General features: G+C 33.2%; 1 protein-coding gene across 1 annotated transcript in view; it reads left to right on the top strand.

Annotated features, from left to right (window-relative positions):
• The window catches only part of LOC145693092 (DDB1- and CUL4-associated factor 6-like), an 89,103-nt gene extending 72,352 nt beyond the window's left edge, over nucleotides 1-16,751 (top strand). Inside the window, exons 13-14 of the mRNA XM_081768784.1 lie at nucleotides 9,896-10,001; nucleotides 11,127-16,751. Of these exons, the coding sequence (XP_081624910.1) occupies nucleotides 9,896-10,001; nucleotides 11,127-11,185 (165 nt within the window). The 3' untranslated portion in view covers nucleotides 11,186-16,751. The remainder of the gene's footprint in view (nucleotides 1-9,895; nucleotides 10,002-11,126) is intronic.
• Nucleotides 16,752-17,480: the final 729 nt, after the last annotated feature.

Raw genomic sequence — 17,480 nt, 5'->3', positions numbered from 1 at the left:
CCTTATTTGTTTTCTCCGTCAAATAAATAATAATAATAATAATAATAATAATAATAATAATAATAATAATAATAATAATAATAATAATAATAATAATAATAATAACAATAATATTTTGTGAAAAAAAAAAAAAAAAGCTTAGCACTCAAAATAAAGATCATCGTATCGCACCGTCTGAAACTACCTTTCGACCTCACTCCCATACCAGTTCTTGTTCTTCGAGGTGAAAAACTCCTACACTGCAGTACCCACTTTCTCTTAGTGGTTGAAGCATCGTGATTGCAGGAGCTGAGAAATAGGTCGGAACAAATGTTAATCCAAGGGTTCGAGGACCGGATATTATGCTAGATGTGTCGTAAGTTAAAAATTTCCCTCAAATTCCTTAGATTTATTCCTGGTCATTTCAGATATATTAGGGTTTTTTTTTTCTTTCTTTTCTTTTCCTGCAGAAAGGTTCACTTTCTGTTCACCAATAGTGTATTTTTGGCACACAATGGCATATACCCATTCGAACTACATCGGAGTACAGGTTACCATTGTCTGGAATAAACTAATAATGAATTAGCCTCATAATTCCACTAAATGCAGAGCATCACACTGTGTTCGAAATTTTTGTGTATGTGATGTAATTCGATTTCCTTAGGCAAAAAGGCATAATATAGCTGCAATTAATCGTTGAATGTAAAAATCACGGCAGGAATTTCACAGATGATGGTTGTGTGCATTAAAAAAGGACTTACTGATGTACACGACAGGCAGCCAAGGGTGCAAATTTTAGGCGGCAGACAACTTTGCTGAACATGTGTATCTTGTAGTTCGTGAAGGATGTGGATTACAATTACTGAACTGTCTGCTGAGTTTCCTGAAGTTTGCCTTTAAAATAATAATAATAATAATAATAAACTAATTACATCACATAGTTTATGTTTTAATTCCGCTACATATGTTTTTAAGCTCGCTGTTCCACAACGATTGAACGACAGAGCTTGTCTAACGGGCGAGTTCAATAAACAGCTTTGTCTGATTCCTGTTTCATCTTCACACGCTGTACTTTTCTGGTGACTTAGCGAAGGTTAAAAAAAATGTAATTAATAATGTGTGCAGCGTTAGAACAATTTGTGAATTTTAAAAATAAGAATATTTGGAACCTAATTTGCATTTTTTTTAAATTTAATACAATTGCTACTTTGAAAAAAAATGTAACTTACGTAGGCAACTTGGATTGATGTCAGTGCCCTTATAGTTAACATCTTTTAGATAGACTAAAATAAATGAAGTAGCATGCATTTTGTTAAATCAAACTAATACAATAAATATAAATACGAGATTAAATAAAGGGAAGAAAATATATCAAAAGATGTTTTTTAGAAAGAATGAATTAAAATGTTTCATTAATCTTAATACTATATCGGTACAAATTGAAAATAAGAAAACTTGGAAATTATGAGCTGTTTGTTACCTCGTTTTTAAATAAGACTTGTGGAGTTTAATTTGTTTACAAAATACCTTATGGGAGTCACAGATTTCTTTCATATCAGTTTTTTTAAATATATCAATATATTCTAAGTAGTTATTTTTGTGACGCATGCGCAGATAATTGCATACAGATTGATAATATGCCTGCAACCGATATGCTATTGAAAACACTATTATTCATGCTAAGAACACGCATGATCGTGTGATAGGTGGTCACTATAAACAAGAATAGTGTCTATCCCGTTTGAGGGCAAATGAAAGATAGTGGGTACCGCGAGCGTGACCCGTAAGGAGCAAGTGTGTTAGCGACGGTAGATATACGCGTAAATTCAAGTTTTCTTACGAACTACAGTCATTCCTGATATTTGAACTTACCTGTGTTTATTCTTCGTTTCTTGTATTCGTTTTGCGCAATACCAGACAAATTCATAACTTCAATACTTCAGGTCATCCATAACCTCACTACTAGAAAGTGATTAAAGTCTTTTCACATTTATTACCCTAACACGGCATTTAAATAGACTAGATTCAAAACATACTTTGGAAGTACAGTCTCTATCAAAAGTAATGTTCCATCCCATATGTAGTAACTGCAATTTACACTAAAGCTACTGTGGTAACTTATTAATCACTATGTTAATACTTATTGTTTCAGTGAAAATTCATTAAAACACTACAAATTTTATAAAACATACTGTACAGTTTCTTAGAGATTAGAGACTTACTCTTATAGTTTAGGGTTGAAATTAGTGAGCGGGAAGATCGCTTGCTTCAACAACACAGCATCACTGGTTTACTTGTATTTCTGAATTGGTACTGCTCACCACATCGTTAACTTTTGATGATAAAGAGCGAAAAGAATGGGTATTATTATTAAAGTACTAACTTTCACAGGGTCAAGCTTAAAAGTGTTAGTTTTAAGGAGATGAACATGTTAGTCCCGATGGATGCTGAATATTTTGGTGACCGGTATGAATATCCGGTTACATATAATAATGTGGCTCTCAGGGCATGTGAAGGTAAGGCTTCACACTTCCAAAACTTCGCCACGTAAAGCATCATACTCCGGGGATCATTACTTCCAAAATTGCTCCAAATACCTGTTGGACAGAGAATGAATGGACCCCTAGCCAAACTAGTACAGTAGCAGAACCCTTCATTTAGGTGAAACCCGGAAAATATTGGTACAGGAATGATTTATGGCTTGTTTGAAAGGTTTATGTTTGTACTTCAACATAACCAAAATCCCTCTCGGGAATATTAAGATATGACGTCATCAATATAGCCGCCAGTGAATTTCGCTTCAGTACGTTGAAAAGTGTATAAAACCTGTACCGTTTATTAAAAAAGTTAAGTTTTCGGTTCATTTCATAGAGAATACATCAGAAAAGAATTTATGTTAAAATTAGCATGCATATATTGCCGCCATTTTTAAACATGGCGTCTAACAATAAAAGAAATCGACTTTCATAGTATGCATTACAGTTTAATGGTAAATAACTTTAAAACTCTTATATATATGCGCAAATATATTTATATCAGGATTTGAGTATATCATGAACATTCAAACGAGCCCAATACTAGTACTGTATACGTTAAGATGGCAGAGATGTAACATTTTTTATAGTGCAAGGTGCACTTTCTCGTTTAAAGCATTAAGCCAATATGACTTTAGTAAAGTACTTGTAGTGGAATAGCATCTCCAGAAGTACAAAGAATATCTTGCAGGAAATTCCCAGACATCACGATTGTTGTTGCATTATTTCGACTATGTGGAAACCGTGAAATTATTTGTGTATGCTGAGCGTATTGGTGATTGACACTTGTCCTTTGCTGTCAGTCGTATGCTCAATATCTTTGCAGCAACTGGACACATACAATACACAAAATATGCTCCCCTGTACTTGCAATTCATGTACAAACTTCCAGCATCTCACCCCTTGTTATATGAACAGTTCATATCAAATGCCTGTACAATTCGTCGATCGAGTTGCGAATGGCTTGTTTATAGCCAGACCTTATAATTGAACAAACGCTAGTTAAGAGGCGGTCTGACTCAAGGAAGGGAATTCTCTCACAAGGTAAGATTGCTTTGGGTCCACCGTATGTATATTTGCTCCGCTGTCCACGAAGCTATGACTTCACTAACTGTAAATCGTCACATTTGCGGAGAACAACACATTGAAACGAGGACGACTAGATGGAACCGTGATGCAGCTATCTAAATCAGGCATCTGAGTAGTTTAAAGTTCACAATCCATTTGACATCAGTGACGAGTCTCTTCGAAATTTGTCATCAACTACTGTTGCTGTTTTGGAAGATGGGATTAATTGCGATGACACTGAAGATGTTGGCATAAGAATACAGAAGACGTTGGACAACAAGAAAGTGTGCAAAGCATCCATTCGAAAAGCAGACCAAATTCAAACGCTAATAACTTCACAGAAAGGAATCAATGTTGGCCACACATCTTATATTAAGTTATCATAGTTTTTCTTTTTGTTAATCGATATTTTCTTCTTCAGCATTCATAGATAAATACATTTTAAAGAAAAAGAAGAAAGAAAAGAACATGAACAATGAGTGTGAACGATTGAACAATGTACATTTGTTGTACAACAGCGCTTATTGTGAGGAAATTGTCAGTGACGATTAACATACAAATGTAATTACTGATTTGCAAATAAAAAGTTTAATGCAATGTGTTTCTTAAATGAAAATAAATTTATAAGCAGCGAAAGTGCCATTACCCTTGATGGATTTTGGCGAATTTTGGATATTTTGTTATTGATAGTAAGTACTTTGATTATAGCTGTTAAGAGAGCTGTACCATTTTGTTGTGTAGGGATGAAGAACTTCTGTAGAATTTTCCTAAACCTTTTGATACAAAGCCACAAGAAATTAAAAGGTATATTTCTTTAAAACAGCTGCTATATTGAAAGATTTTGCAGAGGCAAGTTGATTTTAACGCACAACTGAGACATTGTATATATGTCCATCTTTATGCTAACTTTGGTTTGGTTAATAATTGCGGAATAGGTTAAGAATTGCGAAAATTACGAACATATGAAAAGTTCCAACTTACGTCATTTTGAAATTTATCATGCAATTATGCTGGTTAAATAACATGTGTGCTAGGGAGTGACGAACAAAAAAATTACATAGAATTTTTCACCAAATTTCTGATATAAGGGTTTGTGCAGTAAGTAGCGTTGTAAAGAAATGTTCCTTACATAAAGCGCACTTAGAAAAGTCGATTTATTTTCTTGTGAGACGCCATATTTAAAAATGGCGGCAATATATGCATGCTATTTTTCACATAAAGTCTTTTCTGATGTTTTCTCTAAGAAATGGACCGAAAATTTAACTTTTCTAATGAACGGTAGAGATTTTATGCACTTTTCAATGTACTCAGGCGAAATTCACTGACGGCCATATTGATGACGTCATGTCCCTAGAGGGATTTTTGTGGATTTTGGTTATGTTCAAGTACAAACATAAACCTTTCAAACAAGCCATAAATCGTTTCTGTACTTTTTTTCGGGTTCACCCTTTTTTGTACTGTACTAAATTTGAAGAGGGTAGAATGTGAGAATAAATCCCGCCGATAGTAGTGGTTCCTAACTCGCTTTCAACACATGCCCCAGTTTCATATAGCTGAGTACTGAAAAGGAGTTAATTCTCAAATCTAAACTGCTGAAGTATATTGCATTAAGTGCATCTACTGTAAGTGTCGCCTCCAACACAGTATGCTTAATTAGTAATTATCAACCAAGTTATATAAGTGAAACAAAATAAAACCTAATCATTTCGTATGATCACACTAATTAATTTATATCGTCCAATAGACACACCAAGATCAATATATAAGTTAAAGCGCATTCAGAAATTAAAATAATAATAATAATAAATAAATAAAATAAAAATAAAAACTCTTACAGGGTATTTAGAAGATTTCTGTTCACTCATCATTTTCTAAGTATTTTGTATAAAAGATGTTAAGAACGTACTCCTTTAGACATACAAACGTGTTTGCATACAGTTGTGCACGTTAGTGTAGCGAAGTTCTTTCTTAGAATGTATGTAGATGCAATTTGCTTTGCCGATCGTACATGCATTACTTATATAGAAGCATGCATTCATAGTATAGAGTAACTTTACGGATACCCTGTACAATCAGAAACAATATTAAGTATAGGTTGGAGGTATGAGAAATGTTTCTGACTGTACATATGAGAAATAGGGGAAACAACCGGTCCTTTGTTGTGTACATTCACTGAAATTACAAGTGTTCTTTGGTCAGAGATAAAACTCGAACCTTCAACTTACCGTATCACTGCGCTAGCAATCCAGTCTCTCTCCAGATTGGTTACAGGTATTAAGTATTGTACATGATTTTCCCTACTAATCAATGGGAGATATGGCTAAATGGTGAGAAGACGAGACCTACTGCTTTAAATGGTTTCTGTGCGATAAGGCCAGATGAGTCATCGTTTACCTTATTTCAAACCGTGGGTTATGTATGTGTGTGATAAACGCCCAAATAAGCGTATAATGCGCAATATCTTCACCCAAACGTACAACATGGCGGCGGCTCTATGATAGTTTTCAGTGGGTGCTGTGCTGAAGCTTACCAGTCACTGCCCAATATCATGTCACCTTTTAGAGCATCATGTGCATCCTGTGGCTGAAATGTTTTCGAAGAGTGAAGTCATATTCCAGGATAATAGTGCATCGATTCACACAGCTGGAGCTGTTGCGACGTGGTTTGAGGAATATCAGGATGAATTTGATCACATCCCCAGAATACAATGAGCATCTGTGGTTTGTTTTAGAGACACGGATCCGACGCAGATTTCTGTCTCTATCCTCTCGTACAGAACTGACAAGGAAACCTTCCGAAAATGATAGTTGCAGTGAAAGGTATGGCCTATGGCAATTGAAAGAGCTGTAACAGAGATGAGCATTCCCAAAAAATTAGCTGCCCATAGCAATAGGTTCAAGAAATATAAGGGGTGGAAGTTCGGGAAACAGCAAAGTTGGACAAGGGGAAAAAGTGCAAATTCCGCAACAAAGGGAGGCACGGCAAAATACAATGCTGACAAGTGATGTATAGAAAGAGACTTGCCACAATAGGGAACAAATGAAGGCCACCAGTAGGTTTAACAGTGTTGCAACTGCAATAAAAATACATGCTTTGCAGAGAGCACTATATGAAGTGAGTGCAATATTCAGTGTCATGTAGAACATAAGATATGGCGTGTATAATCAGTGGTACAATCTTACAAAAGAAAATAGGAAAAAAAACAGAAGTACGAAAAATACGGAAAAGGTGGAGTTGACCATAATGCGCCACATTTGATCACGAGCTATGTATATTAGAATGAACAAAACAAGAAAGCACCGAAACCTATGCAGGAAACCAACGTACCTAGAGTCGAAAAGAAAAACGAATTCCAAAGTTGGCAGCACTGGCCATGAAAATCCAGACAAGTCTAATATAGTTAGGCCACTCGCTTCACAAAAAGAAAATTCCGGCAACAGGCATAACTCGGAATGCATCAATGCTAGAGTGATTGAGTCAATGCCAAGTTGGGGAACATGAAATGGTTCGGTTGAGCCAACAACCTATAATAGAAGTAAAATTATGTCATGGTTGGGTCGCATGTGGGAATATACACGGTGTCCCACCAAAGTTTCTGACCTGAAAGATTTGAGAAACGAACAAAAAAGTGACGGATCCAGTTGTGCAGGAATGTACCAATGTCAGGGGGTGATAAAAGTCTGTGAGAAGCAAGTGCCCCCAGAATCCCCATCATAGGGCCCCAGGAGCATGGCATCGAACAGTGTGATCTCAAATTGAAGCGAAGCGAAAAGAGATGTTGCAAATCCAATTGAACAGGAATGTACTCATGTCGAGGGCCAAGAAAACTTTGTAAGAAGCAAGTCCCCAGGGTCCCCATCATAAGGCTCGAGGAGTCAACCGCAACATTTCAAATGGGAACAGGGGACGGATGATATTTCTCTGGATAGATACAACACCGCCTATAAAAAACATTTGCCATATGAAGCACGGGTTTCAAAATGCCCGCCAAAAATGCACGTTGTTCTTGTCACCAAGCAGATATTTTTGGCGGCCATTTTGAAATCCCATATAGTAAATATTTCTGATATGCGTTGTTGCATATTCCATGATTTATCGAAAGAAATATAACTCGACCGATGGTGCTATTTGAAATTTTGAAGGGACCCTATGATGGGGGACTTGGGGGCACTTGCGTCTCACAGAAGTTTGTCGCCCGCTGACATAGGTACATTCCTGCACAACTGGATGTGTCACATTTTTTTTCGCTTTGAAACTATTTCAGTCGCAGAGTTAGGTGGGACACTTTGGATATATCATATAGGCGGTGATAGTACTGCAGACAGCAACACACAGCAGATCAAGCCTTTGATTATGTTTGCTTTCTACAGGTGTGGATATGCGATACAAAGACCACCAAAGGTTCCTACACCTCTAGAGTACTGTTTCGAGACATTCACAGGCGATCATTGTGCCATGTGTGACGGATTGGCAGTATTCCGCTGTGCTCCTGCAAATGCATCTTCTGTTTGGACCATTGTCTCATCGAACAATTGTACGTACAATGTGGACGAGCATGTACAAATGATGCGAAGGCTAATGCCTCCGGCCGGAATTTTCTTTTTGTGAAGCGAGTGGCCTAACTATATTAGAATTGTCTTGATTTTCATGGCCAGTGCTGCCAACTTTGGAATTCGTTTTTCTTTTTGACTCTAGGTACGCGGGTTTCCTGCATAGTTGGCGCTTTCTTGTTTTGTTCATTCTAATATGCACAGCTCGTGATCAAATGTGGCGCATTATGGCCAACGTCGTCTTTTCCGTATTTTTCGTACTTCTTTTTTTCCTATTTTCTTTTGTTAGATTGTACCACTGATTATACACGCCATATCTTATGTTCTACATGACACTGAATATTGCACTCACTTCATATAGTGCTCTTTGCAAAACATGTACTTTTCATTGCAGTTGGCAACACTGTTAACCCCACTGGTGGCCTTCATTTGTTCCCTATTGTGGCAAGTCTATTTCTATACATCACTTGTCAGCATTATATTTTGCCGTGCCTCCCTTTGTTGCGCAATTTGCACTTTTTTCCCTTGTCCAACCTTGCTGTTTCCCGAACTTCCAACACTTATATTTCTTGAACCTATTGCTATGGGCAGCTAATTTTTTGGGAATGCTCATCTCTGTTACAGCTCTTTCAATTGGCATAGGTCACATTTTTCACTGCAACTATCATTTTCGGAAGGTTCCCTTGTGAGTGATGTACTGCACGCGAAATGCTGTAATATTCCACTTGCTACCATTCCGACCTCCATTCCATGTTGCATCAGAGCTGTTCTGTGGGCGAAAGGAGATGCAACACTATATTAATCTAGTAAATTGCACTTTTTTAAGTGTTTCTATTAACTTGATAAGTATCTGTATATAAAGATAGTATTCCATTTGGCACACATGTTACAATAGAAAGAAGACCAAAACTTTATTGTGTTGAAAAATATAAAAATTGTTCTCAAATATAGTTAACTCATAAATTTCAGAGTTTCCAAATCAGAATGATTACAGCGTGGTGGTTTAGCCTTCGATGGGCTACAGGGTAGGATAACTATGTAGATTAAATCAAACTATACAAATTTTTCCTCTGAGTGAGTATTACATATAAATCCACAATTATCGCACTTATTCCATCTATGGGCGTGTGCACCAACAACGTTCAACGTTAAGTCTCGGTTAAGTAGTGGATAAACTTGGTTTTAGCTTGAACGGCCGAATTTGGGGGTTTAAACTTCGTTGATCCAAGTCAGTCTGTTTACATTCAATAATGTCTTTGTATTTTTCCACTAATGAAATTACAATACATTTCTCGTGTTCGGAATTTTTTTTCACTTGTGGAATTATTTTTTCCATCACAATTACAATCACCGAAATTAGACTACTCATAACTCTATGTACACAATCTCGAAAGTCGAAAGGACCTGCACGCGGTATGCTTTCTTCATTTATTACTTTGTTAAACGAAGATTAGAGACAAAAGACGACAACCAATCAGAGTCGATTTTACAAATTGACCTAAGTTTACTTAAACGAGATGTACTGAACTTCGGCTTTCAATGGTGCAATAAAACTCCTGGAACCACGTTTAAACTTGAAAGGTTAATGTTGAACGCGTTTGAGTGAACGCTCGTTTAAACTTCGTTGATGCACACGGTTGCTACCAGATGGAAGCCTATAGTTGCTAACTTCCAGTGCATCCTTCAAAATATAAAACTATATAACAATTATTTTTAGTGTCTGATTTAAGGGCTCTTTCTTTAATTAATGTTATTAATTTTCAGCTTACCAAACGGAATGAAGTTATGCTTGAAGAAACAAGGGATACCATTACCGTTCCAGCATCTTTCATGATTCGGATGCTGGCGTGCTTGAACCAAATACGAAGAGGTACATTTGATAGTATTTTGAATATTGTGTAAAAAGTTAATCTTTGTTTAAAATAATGTAGAGAGTTTTAAAGACACAAAGTCTTAGTTTCCCGATTCTGACATGCGTTTTTTATGTATGCGTGTATGTTTGAAGCTATGAGTTTTGTGTGATTGTTGTGAGGTACTGTTAATTCACTAATTTTTAAAAGCTTTTTTTTTTTTTTTTTCTGTTGCATGTTATGTATCTTGTCAATGCGCGTTTCGATAGTTCAAGAATTATAATACTTCGTTATTTTCTTCCAAAGTGTTTAGGCTTACTATAAGAACTAAATATTTTGTGATTTGTATGCTTAAAAGCGTGCATGATTGAAGAAATACAGAATAACATCTACAACATAGCATATTTGTGTTAACTCCTTTCAGTTGTGTTTGCTCCATAAAGAATTGTTCGTTACAAGTAGTAGATAATTCGTATAGAGGCTATACGAATATATTCAAATATATTTGATATTTGAGTATCTATTGGTAATATGGAAGTATTTGGTATAAATATAAGAAAATTTACAATATTCTGTTAATACATAGAACTTTGAAATCAACTGCGTCAAGCATACTGCGTCCTAAAACAGTACATTAAGTATAATTTTCCCAATAATTAAAGTGCAATAAAGAAATTTATAATCTACAGATGTTCTAAACGAAGAAATTCAGTCTCACAACGTTACCTTAAAGTAAAAGAAAGAAAGAAAGAAAGAAAGAAAAATGATCTATTAACAATGATATATCTTTTCAGTTTTGAGTGGCTTACATGTTAGTCAAATAAATTGTAAAACAGATACTGAAGGCAATGGATATATTAAGAGGCAAAATAAAACGGCGTGCCTTATCCAAGTGGGTATTGAATGAATTGTTTCAGTAATTGAACTTGTGTGTTACCTAGAAATCGATGTTTAAAATTGATCACTTGGCGAAAGTTAATTTAACTACCAGCCGCAAATTTTCCCCCTAGGCATCAGAAAAATCTTAATTACTTTTTTGTTATTCATATTAACAAGAGATGAACGTAGTGAGTGTGTGAAATATTTTTGTTAATATGACGTACCTAATTTTTTTATAGAGTACATAATTTCTTTTTTCAATGTAGGTGGACTCAGCCGAGCTAGAAGTGCAAGAAGACAGAACAGGGGACAAGATCAGAATTAAGGCTACCGTATCTTGTATTAAATTGGCAATTGTACTTTTACTTTTGGTTTTGTGCTATCATTGATTCATTTGTAGGATTGTATCATTATTAATGGGTGACACACATTTAATTTGTGTACGAAGTAAAATTCTCATGAAGCGAAGCGAAAATTCAGATTAGGACTGTTAATTCTTCGTGCATAATTTTGAATTGATTACAGTTTATGTAATTGTGCCGGAAAGTTAGAAATATTATCATGTATAATACTCGTAATAATAAAATAAATATAACCAGAAAACCGTGAGTAATTTTTTTCCCGTTTAAGAAAGAAAGTAACTACTACAAGTATTTAATTTGATTTTAATGTATTTTCGTATTATAATTTAATTGTTTAAAATCAATTTTATATTTATCAAACTTAATTTCTTCTGTTTTTTTTCTAAGAATGTTAATTTTATTTGTAGTATTATTGTAGTAGCTTGTGATAGTAAGCATAATGATATTTTGCATGTTTCAGACAGAAAGAATGTAGAAAAATGTCAGTTTTAAGTCTGTTGTTATGTATTATGGAAATTTATTTTGTTTTCTGAAATAGAACAAGGATTGTTTGTTTCAAGTTAATTGTTAAGCATCTGCTGATAATACATGTATATTTCTTTTTATCTAACCGTGTTATTCCTTAGTGATGAGAAGGTTATTTGGAACAATTGAGTCAGTAACGAAATAAACAGTTTATACAAATATTAATAAGCACTGTACGATATACAAGTATACACACATATATGGCACGCAAGAAAACTACATAAATTTAGTATTACATATGAGTGGATGCCTAGTACTCAAATGTTGAATTCTCCTTCTTTTACTATTCGTATATCATCGTAGCATCATCTCGATCCTACAGCCTAAAGAAAAAAAAAAAAAATAAAATTGAAAGAAAATCTGCATGCATCCGTTCTACGTGACGGTAATTTTACTAAATTATGTACGCATGGAACGGATCAATGCAGGTTTTCTTTTTAAATTTTGATTGTAATTTCAACGTAAAAACGGTCCCTATGTAGTTCCGAAACTTCAGTTTTGTTTACAGAAATATAGTATAATATAAGTTAGGAGAATTCTATGTTTGATTACATAAATGTAATTTTAAATCTTCAATAAATTCGTGTTTGATTACATAAATGTAATTTTAAATCTTCAATAAATTCGTCTTAGTTTGAAATATTTATAAATTATATATAAGCTGGTTAATTTGTTGATTTATGTATTTTCATTACATCTTGGGATTTCACAATCTGTGTGAAAAATAATTTGCAGAAACTTTTTATGATTAAACTACTCGGCATGAGTAGGTGATCAGTAAATAGCTTTTTTTTTTTTACTTTTAATTTTTAAGTAATAATGGATAGGATTTCGAAACTACAGGTGCTTTTCTCACTTCCATTGTGTTTTGAAAGTGAGTAGTGATTCAAATGTAACCTAATACCTTAAGCATAAATATTCTGTAACGGTCAATTCTTTCAATTTTTGCAGCATATTTTAATATAGTTTTTTTTCACATGCGTTAATTGTCTGTAATTTAGTCTAACAGCTGAAAACATTTAATAATTTTACAATTTCTTTTAGTAGTATGTTGAAAATCAAATTGTCCACTCTAATTTATCTTTTATTTCAACATTATGTGAATTAGTCTGTTTATTCCTTAAAATCTGTATCTTGCAATACAAAACTTTCATTTGTCAGCTTTCTTATCCATTGGCTTAACCTTGATAATAATGTTTTGAAGGCGATTTAATATTTCGTATTGTTTTTAGGTACTTAAAATATTTTGTTGTTGCTGCTTGTGATTAATTTATCTAAATTTGCCTCTGTTGAAATTCATGAACACTGCAATATTGTAATTAAAGAAATGAATGTAAAGTTCATTGCACTAATACGTAGGTTTCTTGCCTTGTTTCTTTCTACACATATGTATTTATATATAATAAAAAGTTGAAATCATGATGATATTAACATGTACAGACTTTGTTTTAATCTATTACTTTTCTTCTAAAAGTATTCTGTCCATAAGTAGAATGTTTTTACGCCAAGACCTGCAAGTGAAGAAACTCTGCCTTTGTTTGATACAGTCCGCACGTAGAAGAGAGTTTTTGTAACGGGAGGTTTAAGTTTTTCCTCACATTAAAAATGAGTAGAAACTAAAACCTATGTGCATATTTTCACAGAAGTTTTACGAAATTTAAACACATTATTAATTCCATGATTTCTATTACCACTTTTATTTACATTCGCAAACGCGATTTTTTTTTTTTTTTTTTTTTTTTTTTTTTTTTTTTTTATGTTGTGAATATTATATGTTGTATTGGAAACTGGTAACTAACAGTGTCTTTCAATCAGTCCAAATTGTTACAAGTGATTCCATAATGTATTGAAGCAATCATTAAAAGATTAAAAAGAAAATAACAATATGAACCGTACTTGTCAGATACAGATAGAGCTTGTTGGTATCGTCAATGCTTGAAGAAAAAATAATCCACCTCGAAATTGATGTATGAAAAAAGTAGAAGTTTATATATAACAATCAAACACACGTATGCGCATGCTTTTAGTTTTGTGTGTAGTTCTTTTTAATAGCCATGGTAAGTTGTATAAAATATGTGTTAAGGACAAGCACATATACCTTGATATGCATAAAGAAATATGAGTATGCCCTTAATGAAACAACTTAACATTTTAAACTGATGTCAAATTAACCGCTTTAGTCTGTTAAGTCTTCAAGGGAAAATATAATTCCGTGAAGCAATTAAAAAGGAGACATAACATGTTAGTATATTACTGGTAATGAGAAAACTGCAAAAGAAAAAGAGATGTTAGTGTTTCATATGAATGCGAAAATAATGATGTAAACTTTTCCCCCCTTTCTTTCTTTTTTTCCTCAATGTTTTTTCGTAGTCGGCAGTATCAAACAGTTATATTATAAAATACATTTTTCTAAACAAAAATAAGCCGAACCAGCACATATGACATGATCATTAATCCTTCTCTAATCCACATGAGTAAATCACTTACAGCGAAGTATAATACTAATAGTACATAGTGAAATTCACTAAGAAATACATATATATAAATATATTAGCATTTCATTATAACTTACTAGTAGAAATGTCATGGAAGTAGTTTGCAGTTGACATGACATTTTATTGAACGTAATCTCGTGATGTATACCTTGATTATTCAATCTTCTTTCTTCTCCATGAAAAACGACACATACCCGATTCATTATTTACGCTATGACACAAAAAAGGATATTTTTTGCTATATATATATATAATATATAAATTTTTTTCTGTGACAATGGAAAAGGGAATTGTGCAATGAAACCTTGAGTAGTAGTTATGCCTTAAAGCTGAATATATGAATATATGATTAAATATTTATAAATGCATTATTTTATTGTATAAAAACAGTGCGAATGAAAGTACGATAGGTGGTGTAAAAATACAGAATATTATAAATGATATTCATGTATCATTGTCACGTTGAAAGAAAGATAGTAAATACTCCATGAAAAATACCTAACATATTTGTTGCAAAAACTGTCTCACTGAATAAATTCACCAATAACAGAAGCATAATAATTGCATATTATTTGACATAGTATCTGCAATTAACATTATATATATATATATATATATATATATATATATATATATATATATATATATATAATGAAAAGGGTAATATCCAATAGATGCTTTGATTCACCTCAACCAATGCATTATAGTTCATTGGTGTAATATATCATGATTTTTAAAAATTAAATCTGCTGCTTTCTAGTTGTAATACTTAGGATTAGTAGTGAAATAGGTGGCATCAGTTTCATACAGCTGTATTTTTTTTATACAGAAATATTGGCTGAACTTTGAACATAAAATAATACAAATATAAATAATTAGATAGTACTTATAGTAAATACTCTGCGTCGTACTTCAATCGTTAGAGATATATTAATAGGAAGTGCCAAGCACGCTAAATATTCTGAAGTTCAAATGAAAATATAGCTACATTCTTGTTAAGGAATCCATATGTACGCGAGATTATACTACTGTACTTAGAATGTATTTTTTAATAAAAATGGTATTAATTCTTGTATATTTTGGTGTAATGAATGTTATTTATATATTAGAACTTCCATGTTCGTAAGAATAAATAGGTCGTTCCGTCGATTTTTTAAGAAGGACCGGGTGGTGAAACAACTCCCTCTCTAAACCTGTAGAAAGAATAATTCCTTAGGAAAGAATGTCTTATTAATTATTTGAATATTCATCTTCGACAAATGGCTGTGAATGCCACAGATGTGCAAACTTTATTATAGATAATGCATGAAAAATATAATTAATCTAATCTTTTCCTCCAAAGTAACTTGATAAGAAGACCCCATGTATTAATGATATAATAGATGCTACATAACTATAAGCAGAAAGAATATTATTGCAATAAAAGTGACTGAGAACATGGGCACCAATCTTTAAAAATCTAGAGGGAGAACGGCTGGGCAAATCAGAGTATGCTTTCAAAAAAAAAACTGGATTGGTCTAGAATTTAATAGGACGATCGGTGTGTGCAATAGGCAGTTACTATAAGAAAGAAGGAACGAGATTTATCCTAGCCCTTCATAGGTACCTATGACAGAGAATATTCTATTTTAAATGCAACTGTCCTGTTTTCAGCCATCACTTTCAGTTTTATATAAAAAAAAGCTATAGATATAATTTTATTGCTTTTTTAAAAAAAGGAAAATTGAGTTACTTCAAGCTTAATAAGAGGTTAGCATTTTTTCTGCCATCCGGTACCTGTGTGTATATACTTTAATAAATGGCTTCATTACATGTAGTATTTCCATACAAATTATTTATTGATGTAAGAGTATATTTTTTTGTCGATTATCGGATTTTGTTTTTGTTTACCAGTGTCCTATTTTTTCCTACAAAATGTTTTTATTTATTTACGTATTTATTTAGAAAATAAGTAATAATTTAATTTATGTAGTCTCGTTCAAAAAGAGTCCATCCTTTTATTATTATATTCTATATTAGTTAAAATCTGTAAGCTGAAGTAATCGGGAGATTGGTATATTTTGAACAAGGCTATATGTACCTTTATGTAGATATTGCAGGGATAGGGAAAAGTTTTGTATTTGAAAAGCATTGTCTTGGGTTAGAGACTTGATTTTTTGTAAAGCCTGTGTGTAAATACTCAACTCAGAATTCATTGTATATAAGTTACCGATATTTTAATAACTTTGTTTGCCTTTAGAAAACAAGCGGTTATTGTATTAGTATATTATGGAATGTAATTATTAAAAACGAAGTTACTCATGCGTATGTTTATTATATATGTATATGGATGTGTGAAAGAAATCGTATATAGCCTTTTTTGTTTTATCTTTAACTAATTAATACTTCAGAAAAGTTATTAAACCTATGTAGTTAGTTTAATTTACAGTGTGTTTTCTGTCAATGTTTGAATTAATTTCGTTAACTTGATATTTTTTTTTTCGTGAATAAAAGTAAACATATAAATGTTCTGCTTTCCTTTTCTAAGTACCTTTGCCCACATGATTTAGACTGAATTAAGTTGCAGAATGGTTCATTAATATGCACAGCTTGCTATTTCGAACATAATGTTTTCCTTCTTGCTGAGAACCTGAAAATGGAATTGTAGAATATCATAGAATTATTGAATATATATTTAAAATCGTTACCTGTATTGTGGTCGTATATTTAATTTGGCCCTTCATTCCAATTGAACAAGACCATATTTTCCATCATGAAGGCACAGTGGCTCATTGGTAGAGCGCTAATCTATGGTGCGTGAGGTCCCTGGTTCGATCCCAGCTCGCGTCAAGTGGGGGTTTTGTTGTAGGCAAACACCGTATGCCTAAATTTTCTCGGTGTTTTCCCGTTTTCTTCCACTTCCTTGATTCCATCAATACATTCATAACAATCATCATCGTCTCCCTTGCCTTTGGAGGATAATCTTGAGACGTTAAAATAAACTTTATTCATCATACGTTGTATATAATTTTCATGTACAATGTATTTTAGTTTGAATTAACAGTACAATACACAATGAATGAAAGTTCCACACGTCTCACATATTATGAAATATTAAAAATAATATTCGTTACTCATTTATTAATTTTTCTTCGTTCAACTGTTTGTTCTAATCGATAATTCTATGGTCTCTCTTTGTTTCTCTCTGAAATCAACGGCGCCGACTTTCCAAAATTTATCTGGGTGCCTATCAATAGCG

The sequence above is a fragment of the Thermobia domestica genome, chromosome 1 (assembly GCF_964235325.1).
Source record: "Thermobia domestica chromosome 1, izTheDome1.hap1.1, whole genome shotgun sequence".
Classification (NCBI taxonomy): domain Eukaryota; kingdom Metazoa; phylum Arthropoda; class Insecta; order Zygentoma; family Lepismatidae; genus Thermobia; species Thermobia domestica.
Note: the sequence above shows the minus strand (reverse complement) of the source record. Positions and strands in the feature narration are given on the sequence as shown.